General features: G+C 40.3%; 1 protein-coding gene across 1 annotated transcript; it reads left to right on the forward strand.

Annotated features, from left to right (window-relative positions):
• Positions 1-6145: 6145 nt before the first annotated feature.
• Positions 6146-12473, forward strand: LOC131474318 (serine/threonine-protein phosphatase 2A 55 kDa regulatory subunit B delta isoform). Its single transcript, XM_058652128.1, has 10 exons — positions 6146-6342; positions 6549-6623; positions 8520-8617; positions 8702-8867; positions 8960-9072; positions 9151-9328; positions 9444-9608; positions 10106-10275; positions 10536-10627; positions 10738-12473. The coding sequence occupies exons 1-10, from the start codon at positions 6336-6338 to the stop codon at positions 11015-11017; spliced, it is 1344 nt and encodes a 447-aa protein (XP_058508111.1). The 5' UTR covers positions 6146-6335; the 3' UTR covers positions 11018-12473.
• The last annotated feature ends 234 nt before the right edge of the window (positions 12474-12707 follow it).

The raw sequence follows: 12707 nt of genomic DNA on the forward strand, positions 1-12707 counted from the left end.
AGAGAAAGCAGGAGCGAGAGAGAGAGAGACAGAGAGAGAGAGGGAGAGAGAGAGGCCATTTATGGAACAGACGAGGCAATCAAGGCTAATTACCGAGGCTGCGTTTTTGTGAACTCAAATAACTGTGCGAGTCAATTAACAAAACCGGTGTGTTTTTTAATTTTTCCCATTTACTTTTCAAATTACCTTCACACACACACACACAAAAAGAGCCGCGGCAAATCAGATGTATTTAAAAGAAATCAGATTTAAATGAAATTAAATTTAGCCAATTTGAACGTCGGCACATTCACCCAGAGAAAGAGAGAGAGAGAGAGAGAGAGTTGTTGTCCACGACACAGTCATTCCACACCACGCTTGTCTTTCACCGCTGTCATCCTTCGGAGGGGATGTGGGGAGGAATTATTCAGGGCTGCTTCTTTAAATAAGAAACACAGCCTTGAAATTTGTGAGGCTTAAGGCAACTCATCAGGTCAGATCAGTGCGACGCGGACGTGTAACCTTTAGTGCTGCAGTTCAACCTGCACATACAAGTGTTATGAGGGGTCCCTGTGGCACTCGGCTCCTCTGACATGGATTTTGAAGACTTGCCACTTTATTAGCTGCTAAGCCCCCAATACTTGTTCTATATAGTGGAGGCCTACGTTATGAGCTGGGATCTCATTGTCGTTATTAGAGGAAGAGTCTGCAGCACTCTCTCGTCCCTCTTCCTCCCCCAGGAGAGTCGGCTGACTGTTTGAAGCCAAGCTACAAGTGCAATTTAACCCATCTTATTTACAATATGATCTGTTACAAGGACATCGTTGCTGCAAGGATTTCACATCTAATAATGTGTGTGTGTGTGTGTGTGTGTGTGTCCCTTCAATGTGATTCCTTCCAGTTTCCATTGATTCTGAAAGGTTGGGGTTTTTTTTTTCTATATGTATCTCATGTTCACTTAAGCCTTTAAAGAAAACTCTCTCAATCTGTCAGAGTCAAGAGTAATCACCGAGATAAACTTTTGTGATGTCGCACGACTCCGGTTCTCCGTTGCACTCACAAGAATTTGCGTTTAAAGGTCAGAAACTGGGCAAATTAATAAATGTGACATATGCGCACATGGAGCTCTCCATGATACCGTCAACATCAGCTCGGGGAAAACAAGCCGCATGTGATCATCCCTTCTGTCAGCTCATCCTCCAAAAAATGGAAATGATCCATTGGCGTTGAATAATAAGTGCCATAGTGCCATCTAGTGCACACATTAGCACACTGTAGCAGCAGGCCCCTGTATGTAAAAAAAACACATACTCTTACTTTACATAGCAGCTCACTAAAGACGTGACAGAGAAGACGTGGGGGAAAGTAAAGGACCGTGCACTATTTACACTCATCGCTTCGGTGTGAGCTTTAACTACACTGAATGGCCACGCTGAAAATTTCCACTCAGTGGGGGGAAATAAACGGGGAGGCGAAGGTTTGTCTTCCAGAGCAGGTTCTCCCACAAACCCCCTTTAGTTGTAGGAGAGAGAGAAAAAAGCCACGAGGATAATCTCCCTCAGACAACGAGACAAGGCTGCGCATGCAAATTATACCGTACTCTGCCATCTAAATTACAAAGACATACGCACAGACCTCAAGTCATCAGGCCTCATATCTCACTCATCGGGGCCTCCTGGCGGTTAATTTGCCAGAAGATGCTGTATAGAAACGAGAGAAGAGAAATAATAAGAGAAGAAAAAAAAAACAACAACACATAGGCCAAAACAAGAGTCTTGAATAATTGATTGTTTGTCTTTGCTGTTTCTGTTTCTCCCTCTGTGTGTGTGTGTGTGTGTTTGTGTGAGAGAGAGTTAAGACCGAGGGTCTGGACAGAGCTTATGCCCCTGAGCAGAGCAGACACATCCACTGGCCAATGGTTTGTGTTAAAAACTGTCTGATGGAGCAAATGTTTGGGTGTGTGTGTGTGTGTGGGGGGGGGGCATGTTTGTGTTTGCGAGGTGTAAATACATGTGGGTATTTATGTGCATGTGCATGTGTGAATTAAATAATAATATACACTGAAACTTCAACATGATGAGCTCATTTAAAAAAAAAAAAGAAGAAGAAAAAACTCAGGGCTGTTGAGGATAAAAGGAGAGGGAAGGTTTCCAAGAAAACAAAGGTTTGTTGTTAAATGGCTGAGGAATAAGGTGTGTTGTAAGATGTTAAAAAGTCAATATACCTTGATTTTGTCTGTGCTGGTAATGAGCCATGTTTTCTGGGGGAAATGGCTGCTCCTCCGGAGGCACCGTGTCTACTGAATGTGGCCCTGATCCTGGATAAAACAGAAGGCTCACCAATCAATCTCTCCAGGTTGCCCACAGCCAGAGAAAGCAGCTGCACCACATGTTTGCCTTGCGCGATAGCGACAAGTTAACATACGGGCAGCACAGTAACCATCCACAAGCAGCCTCTAGCTGTCTTATAATGAATTCCCACGGGGACGGGGAACTATCAGAGTCAGTGGTGTTACTGGAGGCTCGGAATAAAGTCAACACCTCTCCTTATACCTGATGAAGCTACGGCACCACACACACACACACACACACACACAGTCGCAGCCACTGAACAGTGAACTTGTAAAAATGTGAAAAATGTAATGGATACAACAATTTGGCCTCACGGTTTGTTAAATCACAAATTGGGGCCTAAGTCGAGTGTTTCTCCTTCGCGTCGTGGCACTTTCTTTACTCTTAGTTAAGGTGGGAGCAAGTCTTGTTTGTGAGAATTATAGACGGCGACGGACACAGTCGTGTCAGAGTCCAACTAAAGTTAGACTCAAATTAAAACAAATGCAGCCGACCTCGCCGGTCACAAAACGCAGGATTTAGTGTCCTTTATTATATCTGGCCACGGTATTTATAGACACATGAGGTAGTGCTTTAAAATGAACCATTTTTGTGCCTGCTCTGCAGCACCACACTCTGATTTATCAGCTGTACACCCTCTTCTTATTGAGTAAGTAGTTGAATCAGACACTTTTTTGTCATTTTAAAGGCTACTTAATTCATCTGTACGACTTTCTTTGTGTTCCCACCACAAAAAAAAATAGCAACAAAATGTAAATCAAGGGAGCATTTGTGCTTGTTTTAGAGATTCAGGTGGTTCCTGCAATAACAATGGTTTCGTCAACGCATATTTTTTAAGGTGAGGTTACATTTCCAAGTCTTTTTAAACAGGAAACAGGTATAAAACACTTATTAAAGTCACTTTTCACAGATAAAGTCACATTCTTTTCTTGCTCCGTCTCTTTTATGAACAGTCTTACACCAACTAACTTGCAGTTGGTCCACCTTTATATATATAGATATATACACACACAGTATATCTATATAGATATAGATTTCTAACCTCCAGGCCTCTGCACTGCTTCTCCCCGAGGGACACTGTGAGTGATGAGGGGGATGTGGAGCTCAGGAGATACCGGGGAGAAGGTTTTGGTGAGATTTGATCCAGGTCTTACACGTTATGTTACATCCTTGTTTATTTTTATTTTATTTTATTTACTCACTACCACCAGGACAATCGGGAAAAAAAATAGAAACACAGGAGAAATATCAGTAATGTAGTGTTTATCCAGATCTTTGGTAAAAAGCAACATTATTTGTTAACGGGCTCTTTTTAGTTAAGCATTTTAAAATAATATCTCCTTTAAAACAATCTAGATATGATAAGATGTCTAAATAGTGTTGAGTTGAAGTTATTCTGTTTAATGTTGGAGCTGAAGACTTTAGACTCATTTAGTGCACATTTGCACATCTGTTAGTCATTAAACTGATTTACTTGTTTAATTCCAGTTCAGTGTCACCACACTTATAGTGCTTCACTTTGAATATGAAAGTGTCAATGAATACAAGGCCACTTTTGTGAGTTTACTGCCCTCTAATGTTAAAAAAAAGAAAAAAAAAAAGATACCGACACCGATATCAAAAACTCAACTATCTACCGGTACCGATATTATTCCAATTATTCAGTCATTTTTAGGCCATTTATGAACTTATGAAGCTGTGAACAACACATTTCTGCGGAGTCATTTCAACGACACAATTCTCCAACTGTGCAACAAATATTGTTCTCCCAAAAAGAATGAATAATAAACAACCCAAACATGACTCAGCAGAAATGTTTTTAACTGACTTTATTTACGTTTTTCACAGTCTGTGCATAGTGAAGCATGCAATATATATATACATTTTTAAATCTGTAAGATATTCAATAGTATCGGACCGATACTGATTCTCATCCCTATAAATAACACTATAAATAATGTAATTTATACTGTTACAGTATAAATGGTGGTGGGAGGGGTGGGGGGGCCTATGAAGGCTTGGCCCAGCCCTGCTTTTGTTTGTTTTTTCACTGTGGTGTTTGACCTTGAGAACACAGAGCATTTTGGCTGCTTTTTTTCCATTACTATGTTTAAACATACACTATATACAGCAGTATAAGAATGTGCCATATAGAGTGGGTTATATCCTTTTTTTCAGTACAAGCAATCTAATTTTATAAACATACCTGAGCAAAATGTTTAAAATCGGATTGAATTTGTGAAATTTGGAAATATGTCACAGTTCAAAGTTCACTAGAACTTGTTTTTTTTTTATGAGCAAAAAGAAAAGAAAAAACACGTCTATTTTGTGACTTCTGCACAATTGTTGCTACTTTACATCACTGCTAAAACATGCGATATAAAATTAATCCTAACTTTGACTCAACAACATATAAGAAGACCAAAAAAACTCTTTTTTTTAAAAGCCTGAATATATGACCTATAAACACCCCCCTCCAGGATGTCCATATAAGGAGTTGTGTATTATTCACACAGATCTGTGCCACGTGAGCACTAAGGGTTAAAGGAGTAAAAGGAGTATACTCAAAATATTACATTTAAACATGAATGAAGCCTCTTCCTTCCAATCAATGCACCGACAGGAACATACGAGCAGTAGCTCTGTGTTTTCTTTTTGTTTATACCCACTGAAATATTCTCACACTTTTTTTAGAAAGATTGTGACTACTTTTTCTTTTTTTTCTGCACAATCAGCCTCTGTGGGGTATCATCATCCTCCAATTCCCGCTCCCACCCTCCCGAGAGTGCTGCTGTTTACAGGGAAACAAGGAGGAAAGTTGAAGCAGCCGCCACAGCTGTAGCATCTATTTTCAGATGTGTGTGGGTTTTTTTTTTTTTTACAAAAAGTATGTTCTCACAACACTTAATAAAGCACAGTATGTGGTGTTTTTTTAAAGGGATTCAGAGTAAATACTTGTTGTTATAAAATGTTATATATCCACTATTTGAAACATGATATTGTACAAAGATAGATAGATAGATAGATAGATAGATAGATAGATAGATAGATAGATAGATAGATAGATAGATAGATAGATAGATAGGTAGATAGATAGATAGATAGAGGCCTGAGTTTAAGCAAGTAAGTACAAAAGCACACGTAAAACATGGAAGTATACCAAAGTGCAATAAAAACATAAAAACAGGAGATTAAAGAAAGCGTATGAAGGCACAGAAGGTTAAACAGACATAGGTATTTACACCAAAGCAACAACATATTGCCCAACAAACGTGAAATGTCATCATTTCTCCACTAGATGTCACTCACTGACCATACAATACAAAGCTGTGACACTGTGTTGTAAAAGTGTCATATAAAGGTTTCATTTTGGTGGGTTTTGGACATTCTTCAGACTAGCAATATTAAGAGTTAAAACGGGAAAAGTTTTATTATGTTTATAATTTGTAAAGCGTGTTTCTTCCCCAACTATTGATCTCATGTAAATCACATTTAATGCACATAAAAAGGTATACAAACACAACTGGGGGTAATGTTTGTATTATAGTGGCTGTATTTCTTTATTTCTCTTTGTTAATTATTTGATTCAGCTTTTATCAAAGAACCTTCCCACTCATCCATCCGTCATCAAAGGACAGACTGACTTATATAACAACCCATTACATCCTCTCACTCCTCATACAGAATGAATAAAAAAAATATTAAATAAAAAATATTTAAAAAAAAGAGCAGGTGAAGAAGAGGCTGAATGCGGATTTGGTGAATTGATGCTCGGGAAGATGAAGGAGTCAGGATGTGGCATGTGTGCATGACGTCATCTCTCCATGTACTGTGCGCCATTTTGGAAGAGGGGGAAAAAAATCACGGATAATTTCCGTGGTCTTGACAGATCCGGATCCGAAGTCTAAACTCCCCATTGTGGATGCTATCTGTCTCCCCGAGCGAGCCGCGTTATCCCATCCCGGTGCTGGAGGCTGTGGACGGCAAGAGCTGCTAAATGAAGCAATGGCGGGTAAGCTAGTTCTTTTGAAAGGGGACGGAGAAGGATCCACCTCACTTGGCTGTGTGTGATGGCCTGATTCTGCACGTTAGCTTAGCCACGGCGCTAGCGCTGGCGAGCTAACGTGCTAGTTGTCAAAGCTGCCGCTGTCAGGTCATTTTGTCCGTGAGACACAAACTAACGGTGTGTGGGGTTTTTGTTTTGTTTTGTTTTCACAGGGGTTGCAGGAGGCAATGATTTCCAGTGGTGTTTCTCTCAAGTAAAAGGAGCGATAGATGAAGATGTTGCGGAAGGTATGTGGCTAATGTTAGCTTGGCGGCTAGGCTACAGCGGTGGGCAGCTAGCAGGATGGTCCCGTGATGAGGGCGATGCTGTGGGGGGGTTTCGTTAAATATGCGCGGTAGCTGGATCGTCACACATGTTTGAGCGTGAAGCAGCTGCCGCGTATGCGTGTGTGTTTGCGGATCGGCTGCACGAACGCCCTTAGTCTCTGTAAATGACTGAGCCGCTAGCTAGCTATCTAGCTGTATGCTAGGCGGCGGCTAAGCTATTAAAGGGGAGCGACCGTGTCCGTGACGTCAATGTGCTGCGTCCATAAACTGTCAGAGTGACATCATGCGTGTTTTCATTCATTCATGAAGGTATGGCAAGCCTTCTCAACATGTAATCGCCAAGTTTGACTAATTGCCATTAAATACATCTGTTACGTCACTTTAACTAGTCGTATTTCATTGTGACTAGTATGAATTGTAGCTGGAGACATCTGTGACTCATTCTTACAGATGTCTGTAATTCAATTTATACTAGTCAAAATGATGTCAGATATCTAACATTTAGTTCTTAGTAGTCAGAATGATCTCACAGATATCCACAATTCAGTTTTTACTAGTCAAAATGATGTCACTTTCCCCATTCATGTGTATGGTGTTTGTTATTATAGATATCTACAATTCACTTGCGTATATCTACAAGGTCATCATGATTAGCCGTAATTCAACTTCATTCATACTATCTGAAACTTAATTCAAGATATCTAAAAAGGACAATGTAGATATTGTTAACTTAGAATTAGAGATATCGACAACTTGTCTATATCTACAATTCATAACACAAACGACATACATATGAGTGTGAATGAAGTTAAAAACGGAACTGCAGATATCTGTAACTGTAGTTTTGACTGTAGTAATGGCGTTGCAGATATCTGTAGTGAATATCCTGTCTACCGATTAAATGTTAAAACCGCTTGTCATAGTCATCGTGCCATATTCTTGTCTTTCACATGTCATGTGTAGCTCGGGTGGCCATTTCCATAGCACCAAAAAAGAGGACACAGGACTGCTCTACAAAACAATTTGCTCCGTGATAACGATGGCATGATGATAATGTGATTCTGAGACACTCAAAACTAGTGTCATTTATAATAAATCATGATGTATGCATAATAGAACAGGAATGAAAAATATTTCTAAACATCTGTTTTAAAACTGAGATCTGAGAACAATGTCGTGCAAACTGTGTGCACAGTCTTAACATATTGCACCCCTAGACATTAATTGGCAAAAGAACAAATTGCCAGAAAGCAGAACATTTCTGGACTCGGAAAATGTTTGGAAAAACAATTGTGCTAGATTTATGCATCTCTCGAGTCTTTTGAGTCAGTGCAAATTAAAAATAAATGATTTATGTTGCCAAGGAACTTCTGGTTCATTTCTGTACAAGGAAAGGTGTAATACACACACATTTAAACAAGATTAAACACAAGATTATTTTGATCATTCAGCAAAAAAATATATTTTATGTTTCGATATTTTGTGCCATGTTAGCCCCAGCCAACAAACAGCAGTGGCAGCGCTTTTCCTTGTATAGCCAGCACATGGAAGCCTCAAGCCATGGTTACATTTTTAACCACTGATATATCAGACATATTTGATCGACACTGCTTTTAGCCAATTGTTTGTTAGACCATAGATGTTAGGGCTACGTTCCAGTGCAGCTCCAAAAAGGAGGACTGACGGGGTATTTAAAATCAGGACTGTCTGGCTTACCTCCGGATCTATGGCCACCCTATGTGCAGCAGTTAGCATGCTTGTGGCTGTCACAGGAGAGACAACATGGAGGGAGGGAGGGAGGAAGCTGAGCCATGAGGGTCTGACTCACTCTGCTGTCTGCCGTGTGTACATTTTCAGCTGACATAATCTCAACCGTCGAATTCAACTATTCTGGAGAATTGCTTGCAACTGGAGATAAAGGAGGCCGAGTAGTGATTTTTCAACACGAACAGGAGGTAAGAGCTTCTATTTCTGTGTTAGTGTGTGGAGCATCACACCGAGGATGTTATGACTTGATATTTACGTTTGTTTTCTTCCAGTCTAAGAATCGTCCACACCTGCGCGGGGAGTACAACGTCTATAGCACTTTTCAGAGTCACGAGCCAGAGTTTGACTATTTGAAAAGTTTAGAAATAGAAGAAAAAATAAATAAAATAAGATGGCTACCCCAACAAAATGCTGCTCACTTTCTACTTTCGACAAATGGTAACAATTCACTTTTAATCTACTTAATTTTAATCTTTCAAAAAAGCTTCTGTGTGACTGTTTTTTCCCCTTCTTTTTTTCTTTGTTGCCAGATAAAACTATCAAATTGTGGAAAATTAGTGAAAGAGATAAACGAGCAGAAGGTTACAACCTGAAAGATGAAGACGGACGACTCCGAGACCCCTTTAGAATCACCTCTTTACGGGTATGTGACATGCCTTGTTGGTAAACGTAGTTTTTAATTGGTTTTAATAAACTTAAAGGAGCATGTCGTGTGTTTCAGGTACCAGTGCTGATGCCAATGAATCTCATGGTAGAAGCGAGCCCACGGAGGATCTTTGCAAATGCACACACCTATCACATTAATTCCATTTCTGTAAATAGTGATCATGAAACGTACCTCTCCGCAGATGACCTAAGAATAAACCTATGGCACTTGGAAATCACAGACAGAAGTTTTAGTATCCTTTTTCCCCACACGTGAAAGCAGACATTAGTGTGTGTCCTTTATCTGCCAGATTTACTGTGTCATCATAAAACATGATAACGTCGTTTGCCTTAACCGTGCATTCCCAGATATTGTAGACATCAAGCCTGCCAACATGGAGGAACTGACAGAAGTAATCACAGCTGCTGAGTGCCATCCACACCAATGCAATGTATTTGTATACAGCAGTAGCAAAGGAACCATCCGCCTGTGTGACATGCGAGCAGCGGCTCTCTGTGATCGGCACTCAAAGTGTAAGTACCCTCATTGTAGTGCTGCAGTGTGAAGTTAATTAATTTAATAACTTTTTTTTCACTATATTAATGAATTACTAAATTAATAAATGTGAAAATATTTGTGATTAAAAACTTGGTGACCTCACCATGTTTGACGATGATCGCACTAAAGCTCTAGGTCTAGGACAAGTTCAGAAATTGCCAAAAAGTGACTGTTCAATCCAAAATGGCAGCCTTCCTGTTGGGTTTGGATCATGGTCATAATGTAATTTCTTCTTCATCCTGACCTCCACATGTGTAGTGACTTTCGTGCATGTACAATAAAGCTACTGGTCAGTGCGTTTTGGGGCATGGGAAGGCCCTCAAAAATGCGATTAATTTGGCAGACAAATAAGAATAACTCCTTCAGTTTCAATAGGGTCCTAATAATTTTTGTTAATTATTGAAGATTATCAACTTTTAACACAATTATGACAAATAGTGAGGGTTCTTGTTTTTCTGTCTTCTCTTTTAAGTCTTTGAGGAGCCTGAGGATCCGAGCAGCCGGTCCTTTTTCTCTGAGATAATCTCCTCCATCTCGGACGTGAAGTTCAGTCACAGCGGACGCTACATGATGACACGTGACTACCTCTCCGTCAAAGTTTGGGACCTCAACATGGAGAACAGGCCAGTGGAGACGTATCAGGTGCGTAATAATACTCGCTGAGTCACTTGAAAGTGAAGTAACGGGGGGATATTATATTATATATCTAACCTGCAGCTGTATTTTTAATTTTCACTCGTATTTTAGTTGCATTTGTGCATTTCATTTATATATTTCATGAATCACCTGCAAGCTGCTGATCAAACTAGATGTGTTTTGTTATTCTGAGGGCATTTATTATAAAGAAGCAGACAAAAAGCTCAAGTGAACATGTAACTGTAATTGCTTTTGTTGTGCTTCAGGTCCATGAATACCTTCGCAGTAAACTCTGCTCCTTGTATGAAAATGACTGCATCTTCGACAAGTTCGAGTGCTGCTGGAATGGCAGTGACAGGTAAGAGTGCAGATGTTGCTCCTGTGTGGGACCAGCTATTACTTTGCAAACGAAAACTGATACTTTTACAGGATGTCCATGTGTAATTTCTCCTGTCTTTTCCCCATCAGTGCCATCATGACCGGCTCCTACAACAACTTCTTCAGAATGTTTGACCGCAACACCAGGCGGGACATCACACTGGAGGCGTCCCGGGAGAGCAGCAAACCACGGGCCACGCTCAAACCTCGCAAAGTGTCCACTGGCGGCAAGAGGAAGAAGGATGAGATCAGCGTGGACAGCCTGGACTTCAACAAGAAGATCCTCCACACTGCCTGGCATCCCAAAGATAACGTGATAGCCGTGGCGGCCACCAACAACTTGTACATTTTCCAGGACAAAATCAACTAGAAGATGTGGGGCTCCAGAGGATAGGGCTTTTACCATACCTGTGTAGTTAAGCCTACTACTTGTCTATCTGTATAAGAAGAAACAGCCTCGTTGTCCTCCTGGTGAAGAATCCGAAAGCACGTGTCTACTTTTTTTGCCACAGGAGGTTGATCCATAGGCCTGTTTTATTTTGAGTCTGAGCTTAGGTTGTTTTTGCCTGTGGCACCAGGGCAATCAACATGCCCCACCCCCTCGACCCAGAAACCCCGATTTTTTGGGTCTAATTGACGGAATGGCACTCCCTCGAGGTCAAACTCTTGAACGTTGGTGTTTGTGTTGACATTTTAAGCCTTCATTTCATGAATTAACAGAACTCTGGAAGCCCTTAAAATGACGTCTTGTCAAAGTTGTAACATCATTTCAAAGATTTTTGGGCACTTCTGAAGCACGGATTAATGGCTAATGAGCCTAACTGTAACATTCCCCCATTGGCCATGTATTCAGGCCAAACTACTGGTGGAAGAGGCCCTGAATTTGGAAAGTGGACTTGTTTCTTTTCTCCCCCCCCCCCCCTTCTTACTTTACCCCCAGTCAGTACGGTGACATAATTTCACTCACTGTATCTACTCAAGTACACCTTGTCATCCACATAATAAAAGAAACTAAAACTACAGATGTGTTTTTAAATTTTAGAAGTATGTATTAAAACATGTTTATTGCTTTGCATGTTTTTATGTTGTAGAGAGATGGAAAAAAAAAAAAAAACGTTGAGTCACACCACTGTCTTTTGAGCGGATCTCAAGCAAAAGCTGTTACTGAAATACTACTTGGGGCTACCAGTTTCAGAACCACTGTAAGAACCAATAACGTGTTTGTGTCGAGACATTAATTTTTAGTTTTTGACCCTGTTTTTACGACACGGGCTGGAAAGAACAATGGCACAATATGGGGCCCAGGACAAAGGGAATCTGCAGCCTTAATACCTACTTCTATCAGTGACAGCTACGAGTTTATGTCCCCAGACCTTTTACGAACCTCATGTGCATTATTTGTAAATCATATTTTATAGTTATGTCCTCATACGCTGCTGCTATAGGTGGCTGTCTATGAAAACACAAAGGAGGAAGAGTTGCACACCATACGGTTTATGTGATAGAGTGCCTCCAAATCATGTAATAAGTAGGAATTTCAGGCAGGCCTCATACATGTGCCCTTATTCATTTATTAGGGATGTCACCCAGAAAATTTTGAACCGCGTACTGCAAATGTGGATTTTCTCTCTCTCTCTGCGTAGTTGTGAATGCAGAAATGAAAGTTGACCACACAAAAACCCCTATACTGACGCCATTAAAACAAACCCATAATAATGCATTGTCTTTTGTCCATTGATTCCTAACACAGTGGCAATGTATTCACTTGTTTATGATTATTATTATTATTATTACTTTGACCAAAGTTCAATAAAATTTGAATTGTGTTCATCTGCATGCAGTCCTCTGCTTTAAAAGTCGGCTTCGTGTAAAATGGACCATTTTATTAGGTACGTGGGAAACACAACTTTTTTGTCCGCTGATCTGCTCGTGTTTGTGTCTCTGGACTTCTGGTGTCAACAAGGCATTTTCACCCAGAGAACTGCTGCTCACTGAACTGTAGAGAGATCAGCAGCTTTTATGAAGCGTTCAGACCAAAGTCACTTAAATGATCCTTTTCT

Source organism: Solea solea, chromosome 15 (genome assembly GCF_958295425.1).
Source record: "Solea solea chromosome 15, fSolSol10.1, whole genome shotgun sequence".
Taxonomy (NCBI): domain Eukaryota; kingdom Metazoa; phylum Chordata; class Actinopteri; order Pleuronectiformes; family Soleidae; genus Solea; species Solea solea.